We start from the raw sequence: 13,305 nt of genomic DNA, 5'->3' as shown, positions 1-13,305 counted from the left end.
GTGTGCAGACATCTGATTGTACTGGTCCATCTGTTGTTCAGAGAGCCTGGACACTGCACTGTTTGGGTTAAGTGTTTGTTTTCTAGGTTTGCATACTGTTTGAGAAATAAAAGTTAAAGTGTGTAATAATTTAAACCAGTGGTGACTTTTGTTTCCTCATTGTTTCATGTTCCTATCTCATATTTTGAGTCTACAGAGCATGTAGGAGATCCTCTGTCTTTGCCGCTTCAGTCCTCACCCTGATCCTTCCAGTCTGCTGCTGCTTTTCCACTCATGGCTTGGGTGGTTGCTATTTTTCCCTGGCATGTCTTGGACACTTTGTTTTATTTTTTATTTTTTGTCACTGTCTAGTGGTGTGACAGGCTCCTTGGGGTGTCCTGTCTGTGGCCAAGAGTGATTTACTAGAAGTATGTGCCCTGATATTTACTAGTTTGTGGTATTCCACCTGAAGAAACATGGCTCTGTTAAGGAGTAGAAGCAGAATGTCAGTCTTTGTCTAATTTCTGTGCTTCATTCCTTCAATCATGCACTAATTTTCATCAGTTAAGATGTTTATTATGAGCAAATGGGATGATTTAAATTGGATCAGTATTCAGTCAAAGTTTGCAGTTGGCTTTTTTAGCAGTTACCATATTTTAGGTTTAAATTAATAATGAAGAAAGTTTGACAGTCGTCTCATATTTGACCAGCACAGATCTCTATGTTGAAGTATTTTCAAAGCAGTTTTACTATATTTTACTGTCTCGAGTTTCTGAAATTTCCCTTTTTGACAGCCAGACATCCTTTATTACATGTACAGACGTAAATGACAATGAAGGTGAGGGTTATTCTTGGGAAATAGAAAGTGAAAATAGACAGTATGAACATTTAAATCACAAATTTCCAACACACTGAGCACAAAATGCATGAGATTGGCTATGACATAGATCCTGAGAATAATTTTTATAATATAAACAATAATTACGACTATTACAGTGATGATCAGTTTAGAAATGCCAAAATCAAAAATGCATTTAGATTAATACATTTTAATAGTAGGAGCCTGGATATAAAAATTTTGTGAAAATAATCATGTAAATAATCTGTTTTCTTTTTTATGTGCATCTTGAAAGGGCCATCCTTCTCTGGTGAAGGCCCTTTCTCAGGTTCATGGTTAAGTCTGTGGACGTACTATCGACCCCTTTAAAGAAATCCCGGTCACGGTGGGGGGTTACGGTTTCCAATTCAGCACCATGCAGGGTCTGGTGGAAGTGGGAGATGAGGTAAGGATGCTGGGGTATTTATTGAAAACATCCCTTCAGTGTTTGTTGTATATTCACTCTAATGTCCCGCTTTTAGGTCATCTTTGTAGAACCTTTCTTTGACTGTCATGTATCTATGGTGTGAATGGTAGGGGCCACGCCTGTGTTGATACTTCTGCGCCTTGTAAGTTTAACTTGAAACCTTTGTTGCGTACGTGTGGTGTTTTCCACATATAGTATTTTCTTTACTAGTATGTTGTTAGTATGAATGTGCTGTTTTTCTGCATAATTTTAGAAGCATGGAAAGAAGACAGAAGTGCTGACTGGTACCTTGACTCAGAGGATCTTTCAAGGAAATTCAACTCTAAGACAAAAGCCATCATTAGCAACACTTCCAACAGTCCTATAGGGAGGGTACGGTAAAACCAGATGTGTTTACATGACAGGCACATACAGTAATGTAGTGATATGTATCATGTAGCAAAAGAAAAACATCTGCAGTATCAATCACACTCACTAGGTGTATATTACAATACTTTGTTGCTATAGTTTAGATTTAAAAGAACTTCATATCTACATTCAGTATTATACTAATATTTATCTCAGGCCTGCCCTCATTTTTTGTTTGCCTCTACGCCAGTGTTAATCAACCTTGGGGTCGGGACCCCACGTGGGGTCACCTGAATTTCAAATGGGGTCGCCTGAAATTTCTAGTAATTTATGAAAATTAAGAAAAACTTACTAATAAAAAATATATGTTGATTTGAGAGACAATCCCAATCCGTAAAAGACATGACAAACTCTGAAGCTGAAACTGAAGCACTGCGGTACTGTTTATCTGTCAAATGTTCATTGTGGTCGGTTTCAGATGCTGCAGCTCTTTCATAATTCATAGTTTGAGTTATTATTTGTTCAGTATTGTCAGCCTTGTAAATCTAAGCTGGACTGACTGTACATATCCTGACCAAGGAAAATCAAATTCTCCCTTTGTGCAGTAATCTACACCTGGCTTTACCGGCTCTGTCCATAATAATAGACATTATATAGACTTAATGTCATCTAAAATTAATGTTTTGCAACATAGTAGAGCAAACTATTACATGATCAAAAACAAATTAATTTTAGCAAAAAAATGTCTCTGTTTTGATTGTCTGGGGTCACCAGAAATTTGTGATGTTAAAATCGGGTCATGAGCCAAAAAAGGTTGGAAACCACTGCTCTACATCATAACGTATGATATGTTTGGTTTAGATATTTGTTTAAATAGTTGAAATGCATTCTCTGTTTACAAAGGTATTAAATTAAAAGGAGAAAAGTGATCCAATGTGAGCATCTGTATCAGGGTGTCTACAGGCTTTTAAAACACCTTTAACTCAAATGTAAATGTACATTTGGACACTTTCTCTCACATCATCATCATCCACATTCTAATTTCTGTTTGTCAAAGTGACAGTTCAAAGTGTATGCCCACAGTTCTGCTGTTCCAAATCTTTAAAACTTACACTGATTTAAATTTTTTATTATTTGTTTTTATTTTATACTTGAACATGTGATTGAGGAGCTAACTCTCTTACCCTAATCCTCATATCTCGGCATAAAAACTACCTGTGCACTGGACCATATACATACTACCTACTTTTATATTGACCCGCAATGCTCAAATAAGAACAGAGAATTTATGTTATATTTATCATGTAAGGTCTGAAAAAGGGTTAAGTTTAAGGGTCTTATACCTGTAGACACCCTGTATGATTCTAAATGTAATAGGAAACAGAGCTTTCTATGTGGTCTTTTATAGAAACTATTTATTCCTTGAACATACAGAAAATGTGATATGTATCATTATCTAGATGTAGAATGTCCTACATGAAGATATGAGATTTTTCTGTTTCCGCTACAGATAAATGTCTCATTTACTGTATGAAGTTCTCAGTAGCCTCTCTCTTCTTCCTTCAGATATTCACCAGAGATGAGCTGCAGATGTTTGCCGACCTTTGTATTGAATATGGCACACTGGGCTTCAGTGATGAGGTTTATGAGTGGCTCATCTACTGAGGCCACCAGCAGATCAAAATCAGTAGGTATTCTGCTCAGTTTCCAATGACACACTTGTTTTTTGGCCCTTTGCAACAAACAGCCCATTAATTACTTGTAAGTATAAACAAGCACCTTCACCTTCTCACTTGGGCACTTTAACTTGCATATTTAGTACTTTTTTGTGCAGGGGGAGGCCTGCACAATTTCATTGTAACATGGAGTACAATGACAATAAAGTTTATTCTATTTTTGATAGCACACAGTACTTTAAACAAACATATTTGGACATACCGAAATAACTGCACACAATTGATTTTAAAAGTCGTTTATCGAGTGTTTATTGCCTTTTCTTTCCCTGTTTAGATCTGGTGGCGCTGTAGCACTTTAACTGATGGCTGCTTGGCCCTGGAGACAAAGGGGGACATAAATTAGACTCCAAACTCACTCTCTGCATATAAATGTGCAATATCTAAGTTTAGATTTGTTTAGTGTCTGTGTGTTAGTGTGTCTTAAAGCGTTTAGTATGTTTGTACTTACCTTTTCCTTGTGTCCTGGCCCGTCAGCTAAAAGAGTCCCTGCAGAAACAATGGCCCTTAAGAAAGTTCCAGGCTGGACCAAGGCAGGGAAATGTGTAGGGTAGCCAGGGTTAATGTTTTATAGGTTTATGGGTTTCTGTTTATCAATGGTGTTTGGCTTTAGAGTTTTATGTATATAGCTTGGGTTTTATATGGTTTATGGTGGTGGTTTTGGTTTGTGGAGGTTTTTAGGTTAGTTTTAATCATTTTTGTAAATTGGTACATCCCTTGTTGAGTTGTAATGGTTTTAACCAGTTAGTTGGACAGTATATAATGCCGCGTTTCCACTACATGGTACTGGCTCGACTTGGCTCCGCTTGGCCTTTTTGCGTTTCCATTACGAAAAAGGACCTGGAATCTGGTACCCGGTACTAGTTTTTTTGGTATCACCTCCACCAAGGTTCCAAGACTGGGGACCAGATTCTAAAAGGTGATGTGTAAACACTGCAGACCACAGATTGGTCAGAGCGCTGTCTCTGTGGACTGGCGTTTTACAAAAAACACATGCGGAAGTTTACATTAAATATAGCGGTAGGTTAATCCACATGATGACAGCCTGTAAAACTACACCATGGTCAGTCCAGGAGATTCAGATGTAAAAATTCAGCATGAGCTTGATGGAGCAACACACAACAAGCGAGTTTATCAGCAACTCTCTGAGCAGACGACACGGAAGTAACGCGCCACATAGCTATGACGTCCAGGTACTGTAAAGTCAGTAGTATCCTGTAATGGAAACAGTCTCCAGGAATAGGACCTGGTACCCGAGCCAAGCTGAGCTGAGTCGAGCTGGTTCCATGTAGTGGAAACACGGCATAAGGCACCTGGTCCCATCACTTGTGGTTCTGCTGCTGGAGAAGACACTGCTCCTCTGACCTCCATTTGCATTTGCACTTTTTGGCATGTGCACTTTGTAAATATAGATGATTGAAAACATTAAAAATGGTGGACCATGCCACTTCCTACCTCTGTCTGTTCTCCTTACGCATTTGACTTACCGCTGAACAGCCAGCCCACATTACACCCTTTATGCCTTGAATAGGCTCTCTAAACACACACACATATATATCTATATATCTATATCTATCTATCTATCTATATATATCTATATCTATATATATATTTTATTTTTTTTTTTTTTTTTTTTATCATAGACACTTTGCCTGGAATGTGGGATAGAACAATCACAATTGGAAGTGCAGGAAAACATTTAGTGTCACTGGATGGAAGGTGAGAATATCAAATGTAATCTGAAAATGTCAGTCCACTGTTGTACGTCATGTAACTGAACGTCCTGTCTCCAGCTTGGTTGGTCTGTAGGGCCTGAGCACCTGGTAAAACCTCTACAGACCATCATGCAGAACACACTGTACACCTGCCCAACACCTTTACAGGTGCAGCTCCTACATCTATAACAGAAATCAGAAGCTCAGTCTGACTTGTATTCATAAGCTCTAATGTTCCTTTGTCTCTATAGGAGACTGTGGCACAAGGTTTGATGAAGAACTATGAGCTGATGGTCAGCATGAGTGCTACTTCTCCTCCCTGGCAGAGGAACTTGAAGTTAAGAGGGTCCGCATGGCCTCCATCCTGCAGGAGGTCGGTATGTCTGTGGTCATCCCAGAAGGAGGTTACTTCATGCTTGTTGATGTCTTGGCGCTCAGTGAGTTCCCACACATATTAACTGCCATTTTGTTCATATTTACACCAATGGTGCTTGCAAACAGTCTCATCCACTCCTGCTCCGATGTTTGGCTGATTCACTTATTGGTCGTTGAATGTATTGTATTGTTCACAAATGATCAGTAACATTTGCATCATGTGAATATTGCTTGTTTCTGTAATGTCACATAATAATGAGTCAAGTACAGTTTTTATATGTCACTCCCCTCCTCATCTTTATATGTCGTATATATTTCTTATCTGTAGTATAGAGTTAGCTTTTTGTATATTTTAGTAGAGTTTGGCAACAGGCATAATATTGTTAAAATTTTAAAGTTTGGAACTAAAATGAGAACATTTTCTACAATATTTCATCTCAGTTTATTATTAACACAATTTACAGATCACAGTGGATCTACAAATACACAAAACATTTAGGAACAGGCAGAATATAGTTTCAAATGGCACATTTCAGGTTGTTTGTATGCACTTTTATTTATGTATTTATTAGTATTTTATCGTGAAAGGATAGTTTGTTCAAGTAAATATTTTCATAGTGTAATGTTATTTTTTTTCACAGTAAACCAAGAAGAAAATTTGTAGTTGGCATTATTTATATGTTATTATACTATTTTTTTTACTTGAGATCACATTGGTCTGTATGTAGAATTGTGACACACTTGACTGTTTTCTGATGGACTCTGTGATGGGAAAAAGCCCTGAATGAAGAATGAATGTCCTTCACTGACTACTACTGTTTTATTTTGGACTAAATACTGCAACAATTATTCACAACATAGCATTTTGGTTCAATCAGTAATACTAATCCAAATATATTAAACCATGAATCTACCTCTAAACCTGCTCCATGGGTCTATAAATTTTGCTTTGTTGGTGTATCAGCAGTCATTTAGGTTCAAGCAGTGGTTTTCTGGTGTGCAGCTGAGCCCAAATTTGGTGTTTTGTCAGTCAGTCTGAGCTGAATGTTCAGCCCATGTTTACTTCTGAAGTCAGGAGGTAGGATATGAATCTGAATGGATTTAGGTATTGTATAGAGGTCACCTAAAACTCCACCAGAATGCAGGAAATCACATCTACTGGATCCAAACCTTAGCAATGTTTGTGCTTTACTGAATATAACTTAGGTATTGTCTATCTTCAGCACACTGCCCCACCACCAGGAACATGTAGGGGGAAACATGACTCCGATTCAATTAATTACGTCCAAGCCTGTCTTGTGTGGCTGTGTGCGCGACACAATTTTGGTCACACCCACCAAATCTCTCTCCAAGGGTTTTTGAGAAGTTGCCTGTCCTGAGTTTGATTGACAGCTAACTGACCATTTCGTCTCGGGAGGGGGGCAGGACACTTGTAATTTTGATTGGATGGAAATTTGGACCTGTTCTACCAAGTGATGGATCACCTTTGCGTTGTTGTATATTGTGAACTTGGTGGGTGTTGTCCTGGTAATTTCTCTGCGTGAGAAATGCAAGGTATGGTGTGTGAATGGGTTGAAATGCTGTCACTCACGCCCAATGCGTGACTTGAAAGCCCTGCATGTGTATTTCCTGTATGAGCGGACGTTTATGTTGTAAATTCTGTTTTCTTTGGTATGTGTTAGCGTTTGTATAAATTTATATCTTAAACTACTGTTATGTTGGATTTTCAGCTGTAGCCTTATAGTTTGCTAGCTGACTTGGCCAGCTGTTGAAATTTAACCTCTGTAACCACAAATTATGGAGTTTTTAAGATAAGCTAACATTAGTCCAAATGTTGTTTTCAGTAGGATTTATTTGAGTTGTTTTGCTGAACCTGGTGGTGTTTTTGTTTCAGTTTGTCAGCTGAGGTCATGTGATCATTAGGAGGAGAGTTGCTGTAGAGCTGAGCTCTGATAAATAAAAGGTCATTAAAATTAGTATTCGTGAGTTAAAGGAAGCGAAACTTCTGTAACTTGGTGTTTGTAAGATCCGACTCATCCTATAAGAATTCTGTTGAGTTTTGAGTTTGTTAATGTTGAGTTTTTAATGAGTTTAGAATGAACTTGTAAAGTTAGCACCACTCAAGTAAATAGCCTACCCAAGCTAACACGAGCCTTCCCCCCAACATTAAGGCTTTCTTTCTTTCTTTCTTTCTTTCTTTCTTTCTTTCTGTCTTTCTTTCTTTCATTTTCTTTGTCTCTAAATTAAAGCTTTCTTTCTTTCTTTCTTTCATTTTCTTTTTCTTTTTTCCTTTTTAAATTCAAATGAGGAGTGAAAATAACTAAAAACTTCAGTAAAGAACATTTTAGTTGAATTTAGTTATTTCTCAGCATTAAAACTAAAACAACACATGCATTAAAAGACACATTAACAGCAAAACAAAACTAAATCCCAATGAAACCACAATAATTCACAGTTTGGAGTCGCATATTAATAAATATGATGCACTGATTGGAGTTTATTGTGTGAAAATCAGGATATGACAGAATTTTTTTTTCAAAAATTCATTTAAAATTTAATTTACAAAATGCTGAAAACGTTTTTGTCAACTGCACACAAAAACACTTTTACATCATTGTTTTATTTGTCAAATTAGAAGAGAAAAGATCTTCCACTGGTGTAAATGTTCAGTGCCGTCATAGTGACATGATGGACACAGTGTTTAGGATTCCTCCTTCTCATCTCCATGTGTGATGGTGTAGCAAAGAGACTTGTAGTCAATGTTGCCAGCCGGGTCAATGGGAGCAAGTGCAAATGCCTGATCTGCCTGGAAAGAAAAAATGAAGAATATCTTATATTAGTTAGCTTGAAAAACTTAGATCTAGAAAAAAAAAACAAAAACACAAACCTCTTCTGCTGTGAATTTATCAGCTTGGTTCATCAGTAATCGTCGAAACCTGGGTTAAGACACAAAAAAGAAGATATACAATAAGATCCTGAGATTATAATGTAATAACCAAGTAAACTAATAGAATGCATCTTACTCGTCCTTATTAACAAATCCTGTCCCATTAGGGTCAAAGAGTTTGAAGGCAGCAAGTATGGTGTCCTCGGGGTCAGTACCTGGGAAAACAGAGTTCCTGAATTAATTAGAAGAGGGAAAAGGAAAAAGAACTTGGGAAAAAAAGTGATGCAAATTTCCCACCATTGAGTTTCTCGCCAAAAAGCGTGAGAAAGACTGTGAAGTTGATTGGACCCTTCCCCTCGTTCAGCATCTCCTCCAGTTCCTCATCCTTCACATTTAGCTTCCCTGATAATGCATAAAAAAATAAATAAAAACACAAACAGAGTAAATCTACACATCACCAGAACCAGAACACCAAGTCGTATCACTGAGGTGAGTTCTCCATGTTCCTTGCTTTACTATTACCCAGTTGTGCGTAGGTTTCCTTCAAGTCCTGTTTCTTAATCACGCCGTCTCTGTCTTGGTCGATGCAACCGAAGGCCTGTTGGATGAAACACAATGAAAACAGTCAAGACTGATTATTCACAATGAGAAAAGCATTCATCATCAATAACATGAATCCCATTTTTCCAGAACAGGTTGCAGTTGGAACAGTGTGATCGGATGAGGTCTTTAAAACTTCAACAGTTCACAGAAATCATCTTTAAACTCATGTATTATAGGCAAATATTACATACGTGATTTATATGTTGTAAAGAAGGGGTAGGCAGCCACTATGACTTACTTACCCCTGCTTTAAAATGTATCCTTCTTAAATGTAGTACTTGCATTTAATGTGTGTGAAAGCCACCCATGGCTCTTAACCCACATTCAACTCTTTCTTCCCTCTCCAGTGGCTTCCCGAGGAATTTTCAAAATAAATAAAATATGAAGAATTTAATAAATCAATAAAAATAATAATAATAAGGCCTAAAATAATTTTTATATTTAGCGCCCTTAAAAACGCACGGGTCAGAATAGCCAAAAAACAAAACCTCCTATCTGCAAATTTTTAGATTTTGAGTTTTCACATTAAATGGTGAGAACAAGGATGACTCCACATTTTCAGTCTATCTGCAAGATAATCCAGCCCTTTCTTATAACATGAAGGTCACCTGACAACAACAACAAAGACCATACTATAATAAAACTAAACCATCAATCAATCAAATTTTATTTATATAGCGCCAAATCATAACAAAAGTTATCTCATGACACTTTACATATAGAGTTGGTCAAAACCAGACTCTAAGCCAATTTACAGAAACCCAACAGAATCCTCCAAGATCCACATTTTTTTCATTTCCTGAAAAAAGGGATTTTTTCAGATAGGAGGTTTTGTATTTTGGCCATTGATATGCATATTTGGAGATATATTAAATGAATTGGTTTGGGGTTACCTTCATATTAAAGAGGGAAGTATTGGTCATTAGTGAATGAATTGTGGACAAATTGTGATGAGCATAAGTTTATTCAGTCACTGAATACAGGTACTCAGAAATTGAAAGTGTCATCATTCAATATTGCTTGTGTCCACCTCTGGCTTCCAAACAAGCAGTGCAGCAATGATGCATGGAACTAAGTCTCATAATCCTGTCCTGAGGGATCCGATCACTCAGACGACTGATTGTTGCAGCGCAGATGGTGAACGACTTCACCACGGCTCAGACCTGCGCGTAAAATACCAATGGCGTTTTACGTGTGTTGTATCGTAAGTTGTGGCATTTTGAGCTGGCAAAACATTTGGCTGTTTTCTTTGCTGCCTTTGTATCGGCTGTTGACCACACCTAAAGTTACTAGTCAAGCGTGACTCTGTACAAGAGATTCAACTCAGTGTCTGACATTAAGGGATTAGTCCAAACACTGACGTTGCACGCGTCAGGAATGAAAAAAATACAGCTGTAAACTGTGTTATTCATCTCGTGAGAAACATATACAAAATAGGCACCTGAGGAAAGTATTTTCTGGAAATTACACCACATGATTGGACTGTGTGTTTTTAATGGTGCTAAGTATACATGACCCACTTATGAAAGTGTGTGTAACCAAAGCACATAATGCAGAAGAGTTTTCATATTTTAGCTAAAAAAATGGTCAATCATATGACACATTGTGCTAAGCAACCAACCACATTATTAATTTTCTAGGTTTTTGTTTTTATTTCTCATAAACAAATGAATTGTACAGATTATAAACATGATTGAATTGTTTAATTTAGTAAAAACAGCCAAACATTTGCCTCATTCTAGTTGTTCTGAAAATAAAGTTAAAAAATACTGTAGCCACCATTTGGTAAAATAAGTCAATTAATTTATAAATATTCAAAGTATTCCAATACATATATTTTTAATAGTAAAACTATTCAAAATGTAACTACAGTTTTATTATGTAATGTGTGGTTTCTCTATATGTGAATATAGTTTTGACAAATAAAGTTAGGTACTGTAAATGACATACATTTTCCCATAATGCTGCACAAATTTGCCTACTAACTGTGAAATGTTTTGGGGTACAACTGTAGACTTAACAGTATTTAATTGTAAAAAAAAATTACAGCATAATCTCATTTTATTTTTATTGTGAGGAACATAAAGCAAAACAATGACCATATGATTAAATTACAGCATTTATGTTCAATGCAACATTTGCAAGGGTTGTAAGGTTGATTTATGAACATGTTTTTAATTTTTTTTTTGTTTTTTTTTTTCACTTATTTTGCAGTAGTTGTGTACATTGGTGATATGAAATACTGTACCTCCTTGAACTCCTGGATCTGGGACTGTTCAAACATGGAGAAGACGTTGGAGCAGGACTTCTGCCCTGCCCTCTGTCGCTTATTGGAGGCTTTCTTACTGGCCTGAGATCAGGAGCACAGAAACATGGATTAAACACTCATACAAATATACTGATGCTCTAAGCTGCTTCAACTGTTATACTAGTGTAACTCAAACTGCAACCTTCACACCTTTTTTTTTTTTTTAAACAAAATTATCTACATCAGACCACACAAACTGGATGTTTTTGTAGTATTTTAAAGAGAATATAAAGTGTTCTTTCAGACTTACCATGTTTCTGTGCTGGTAGGTGGACTATCCTGGGGGAGTCCTGGGGTGGGTTTTATGTATCAGCCATGTTATCTGCTGCCATCCTATAATAGCCCACAGTGGACACAGCAGAGTCCCTTACATGGCCATGGACACAGACCTGATAAGAGCTGAAGCACAGGATTCCTCTGAACTGGAAAATACAGATATGAAGCCCAGAGAAAGATGGAGGAAGGAGACAGGAGTCACAGTGACCTCTGACAAGTCCATGGAGGTCTACATGCAGTCACTGACTCCCCTTCAAACTGATAATTTTTTTTTACAGAAATACAATGAAAAGCACATTACTGACTTTGTGATCCTTGTTTATGTGATGTAATAAGATAAAAATGAAAAAGAAAAGTCACACACACAAGATACAAATGATGTGGAAGGAATCATGACAAAAACAATGAAAAAGATGTGACAAGATGAGAGAAAAAACATAAACTTCCTGGCAGATTTAATGGTGGATGAGCCAGTAAGAATGTGGGTATTATGAAAGCTCTAGTATTTTTGTAAAATTGGTTCAATAGGAGACATAAAATTATTATGTTGGGAATTGAGCTGAAAAGGTTTGGGAACTACTTCCAACTTTTATCACTGCTCACTATTAATGGCTGTGTGTTTTTTTGTTTTCTTTCTGTTGTTGTTTATTATCTCTGTTTTAACCATTTGACTGTTCTGTGGCCCTTCTGCCGTGTCCAATGGAATCTAAATGCAGAGACAAATCATTTTTTGATGCTGTTTGAATTGTGTCACCGTTTACAAAAGACTAAGTACCTATACTCCATAAAAGTAGTAACCTGTTTTCCTTGGAGCCCCCCCCCCCGCCGTGTCCAAGACAAGCCAGCCCCCCCCACCCCCATCAAAACTGTATACACTGCAGAACCCACCCACTCCCACCCTGATACACAACTGTCACTCTCTGCAGACCCTCCACAGTCTCCAGATGAGACAGGGGGGCCTGTGTGTGTGTGTGTGTGTGTGTGTGTGTGCATTTATGTATGTGTTTGGTGGTGGTGGGGGGGGGGGGGGGGGGGGGGGGGGGGGGGGGGTGAAGTTGCAAAGGGGGTCATTTTGACCCAATGAAGGCAGTGAGGTGGAGTAAAATTGCAAAGGGTTTTGTGTGTTTTTTGTTGGTTTGCAGCATGGCGAGTTTGGAGAGATGAAAGTGCAAAGCTAAATTCAACCCTATAGAATTAGTGGTGTTGGTAGATGAAGAAAAACACTTAAATGAGCTACAGCAAAGACATCTGACAATTGCACAAAGCAATCAATCAATCAAATTTCATTTATATAGCGCCAAATCATGACAAAAGTTATCTCATGACGCTTTACATATCGAGTTGGTCGAAACCGCACTCTAAGCCAATTTACAGAAACCCAACAGAATCCTCCAGGAGCAAACACTTGTGACTGGTGACAGTGGAAGGAAAAACTTCCTTTTAACAGCAGAAACCTGGAGCAGACCCTGACTCCTGGAGGATGGACATCTGCCTTGACCAGTTGGGGTTAGAGATAGAGGGTAAAGGAGGAGAAAAAGAGAGAGAAGGAACGCTATCTGGAAGAAAATCTGTGAAAAAATAAATGCTGTTGGTAACGATGCAAACAGTGGATGAAGTGGAAAAGAAGATATCAAGACGTCAGAAGAAGAACAAAAAAAATTGGTGCATAATAGAACGTCAGCAAATAAAACAGGTGGGGGCACAGTGGATGAGATGCCTCTGAGCAGCACTGAGGAGAACTGGATCCAGATCTGCCCTGACCTCCTCCAACAGCTCC

The 13,305-nt window shown here is 37.7% G+C and overlaps 1 protein-coding gene and 1 pseudogene across 1 annotated transcript; one reads left to right on the top strand and one right to left on the bottom strand.

Moving 5' to 3' along the window:
- Window positions 1-811: 811 nt before the first annotated feature.
- Window positions 812-6,706, top strand: LOC115426241 (kynurenine--oxoglutarate transaminase 3-like; annotated as a pseudogene).
- Window positions 6,707-8,155: 1,449 nt separating this feature from the next.
- On the bottom strand, window positions 8,156-11,289 carry myl7 (myosin, light chain 7, regulatory). The gene is made up of 6 exons (XM_030144594.1): window positions 11,193-11,289; window positions 8,864-8,939; window positions 8,639-8,743; window positions 8,478-8,556; window positions 8,342-8,390; window positions 8,156-8,260 (listed from the first exon to the last, which is right to left on the bottom strand). The coding sequence occupies exons 1-6, from the start codon at window positions 11,226-11,228 to the stop codon at window positions 8,156-8,158; spliced, it is 450 nt and encodes a 149-aa protein (XP_030000454.1). The 5' UTR covers window positions 11,229-11,289.
- Window positions 11,290-13,305: the final 2,016 nt, after the last annotated feature.

Source organism: Sphaeramia orbicularis, chromosome 9 (assembly GCF_902148855.1).
Source record: "Sphaeramia orbicularis chromosome 9, fSphaOr1.1, whole genome shotgun sequence".
Taxonomy (NCBI): Eukaryota; Metazoa; Chordata; class Actinopteri; order Kurtiformes; family Apogonidae; genus Sphaeramia; species Sphaeramia orbicularis.
This window is presented reverse-complemented; position numbering and strand designations above follow the sequence as displayed.

Excerpts from the sequence above, each read along its gene's own strand:
- myl7 (XM_030144594.1), bottom strand. The coding sequence starts at position 11,228 with ATGTTTGAACAGTCCCAGATCCAGGAGTTCAAGGAG. Across the intron at positions 8,744-8,863 it reads GGAAACCTACGCACAACTGG|GGAAGCTAAATGTGAAGGAT; the intron begins GTAATAGTAAAG and ends ATGCATTATCAG. Across the intron at positions 8,557-8,638 it reads TTTTGGCGAGAAACTCAATG|GTACTGACCCCGAGGACACC; the intron begins GTGGGAAATTTG and ends CTGTTTTCCCAG.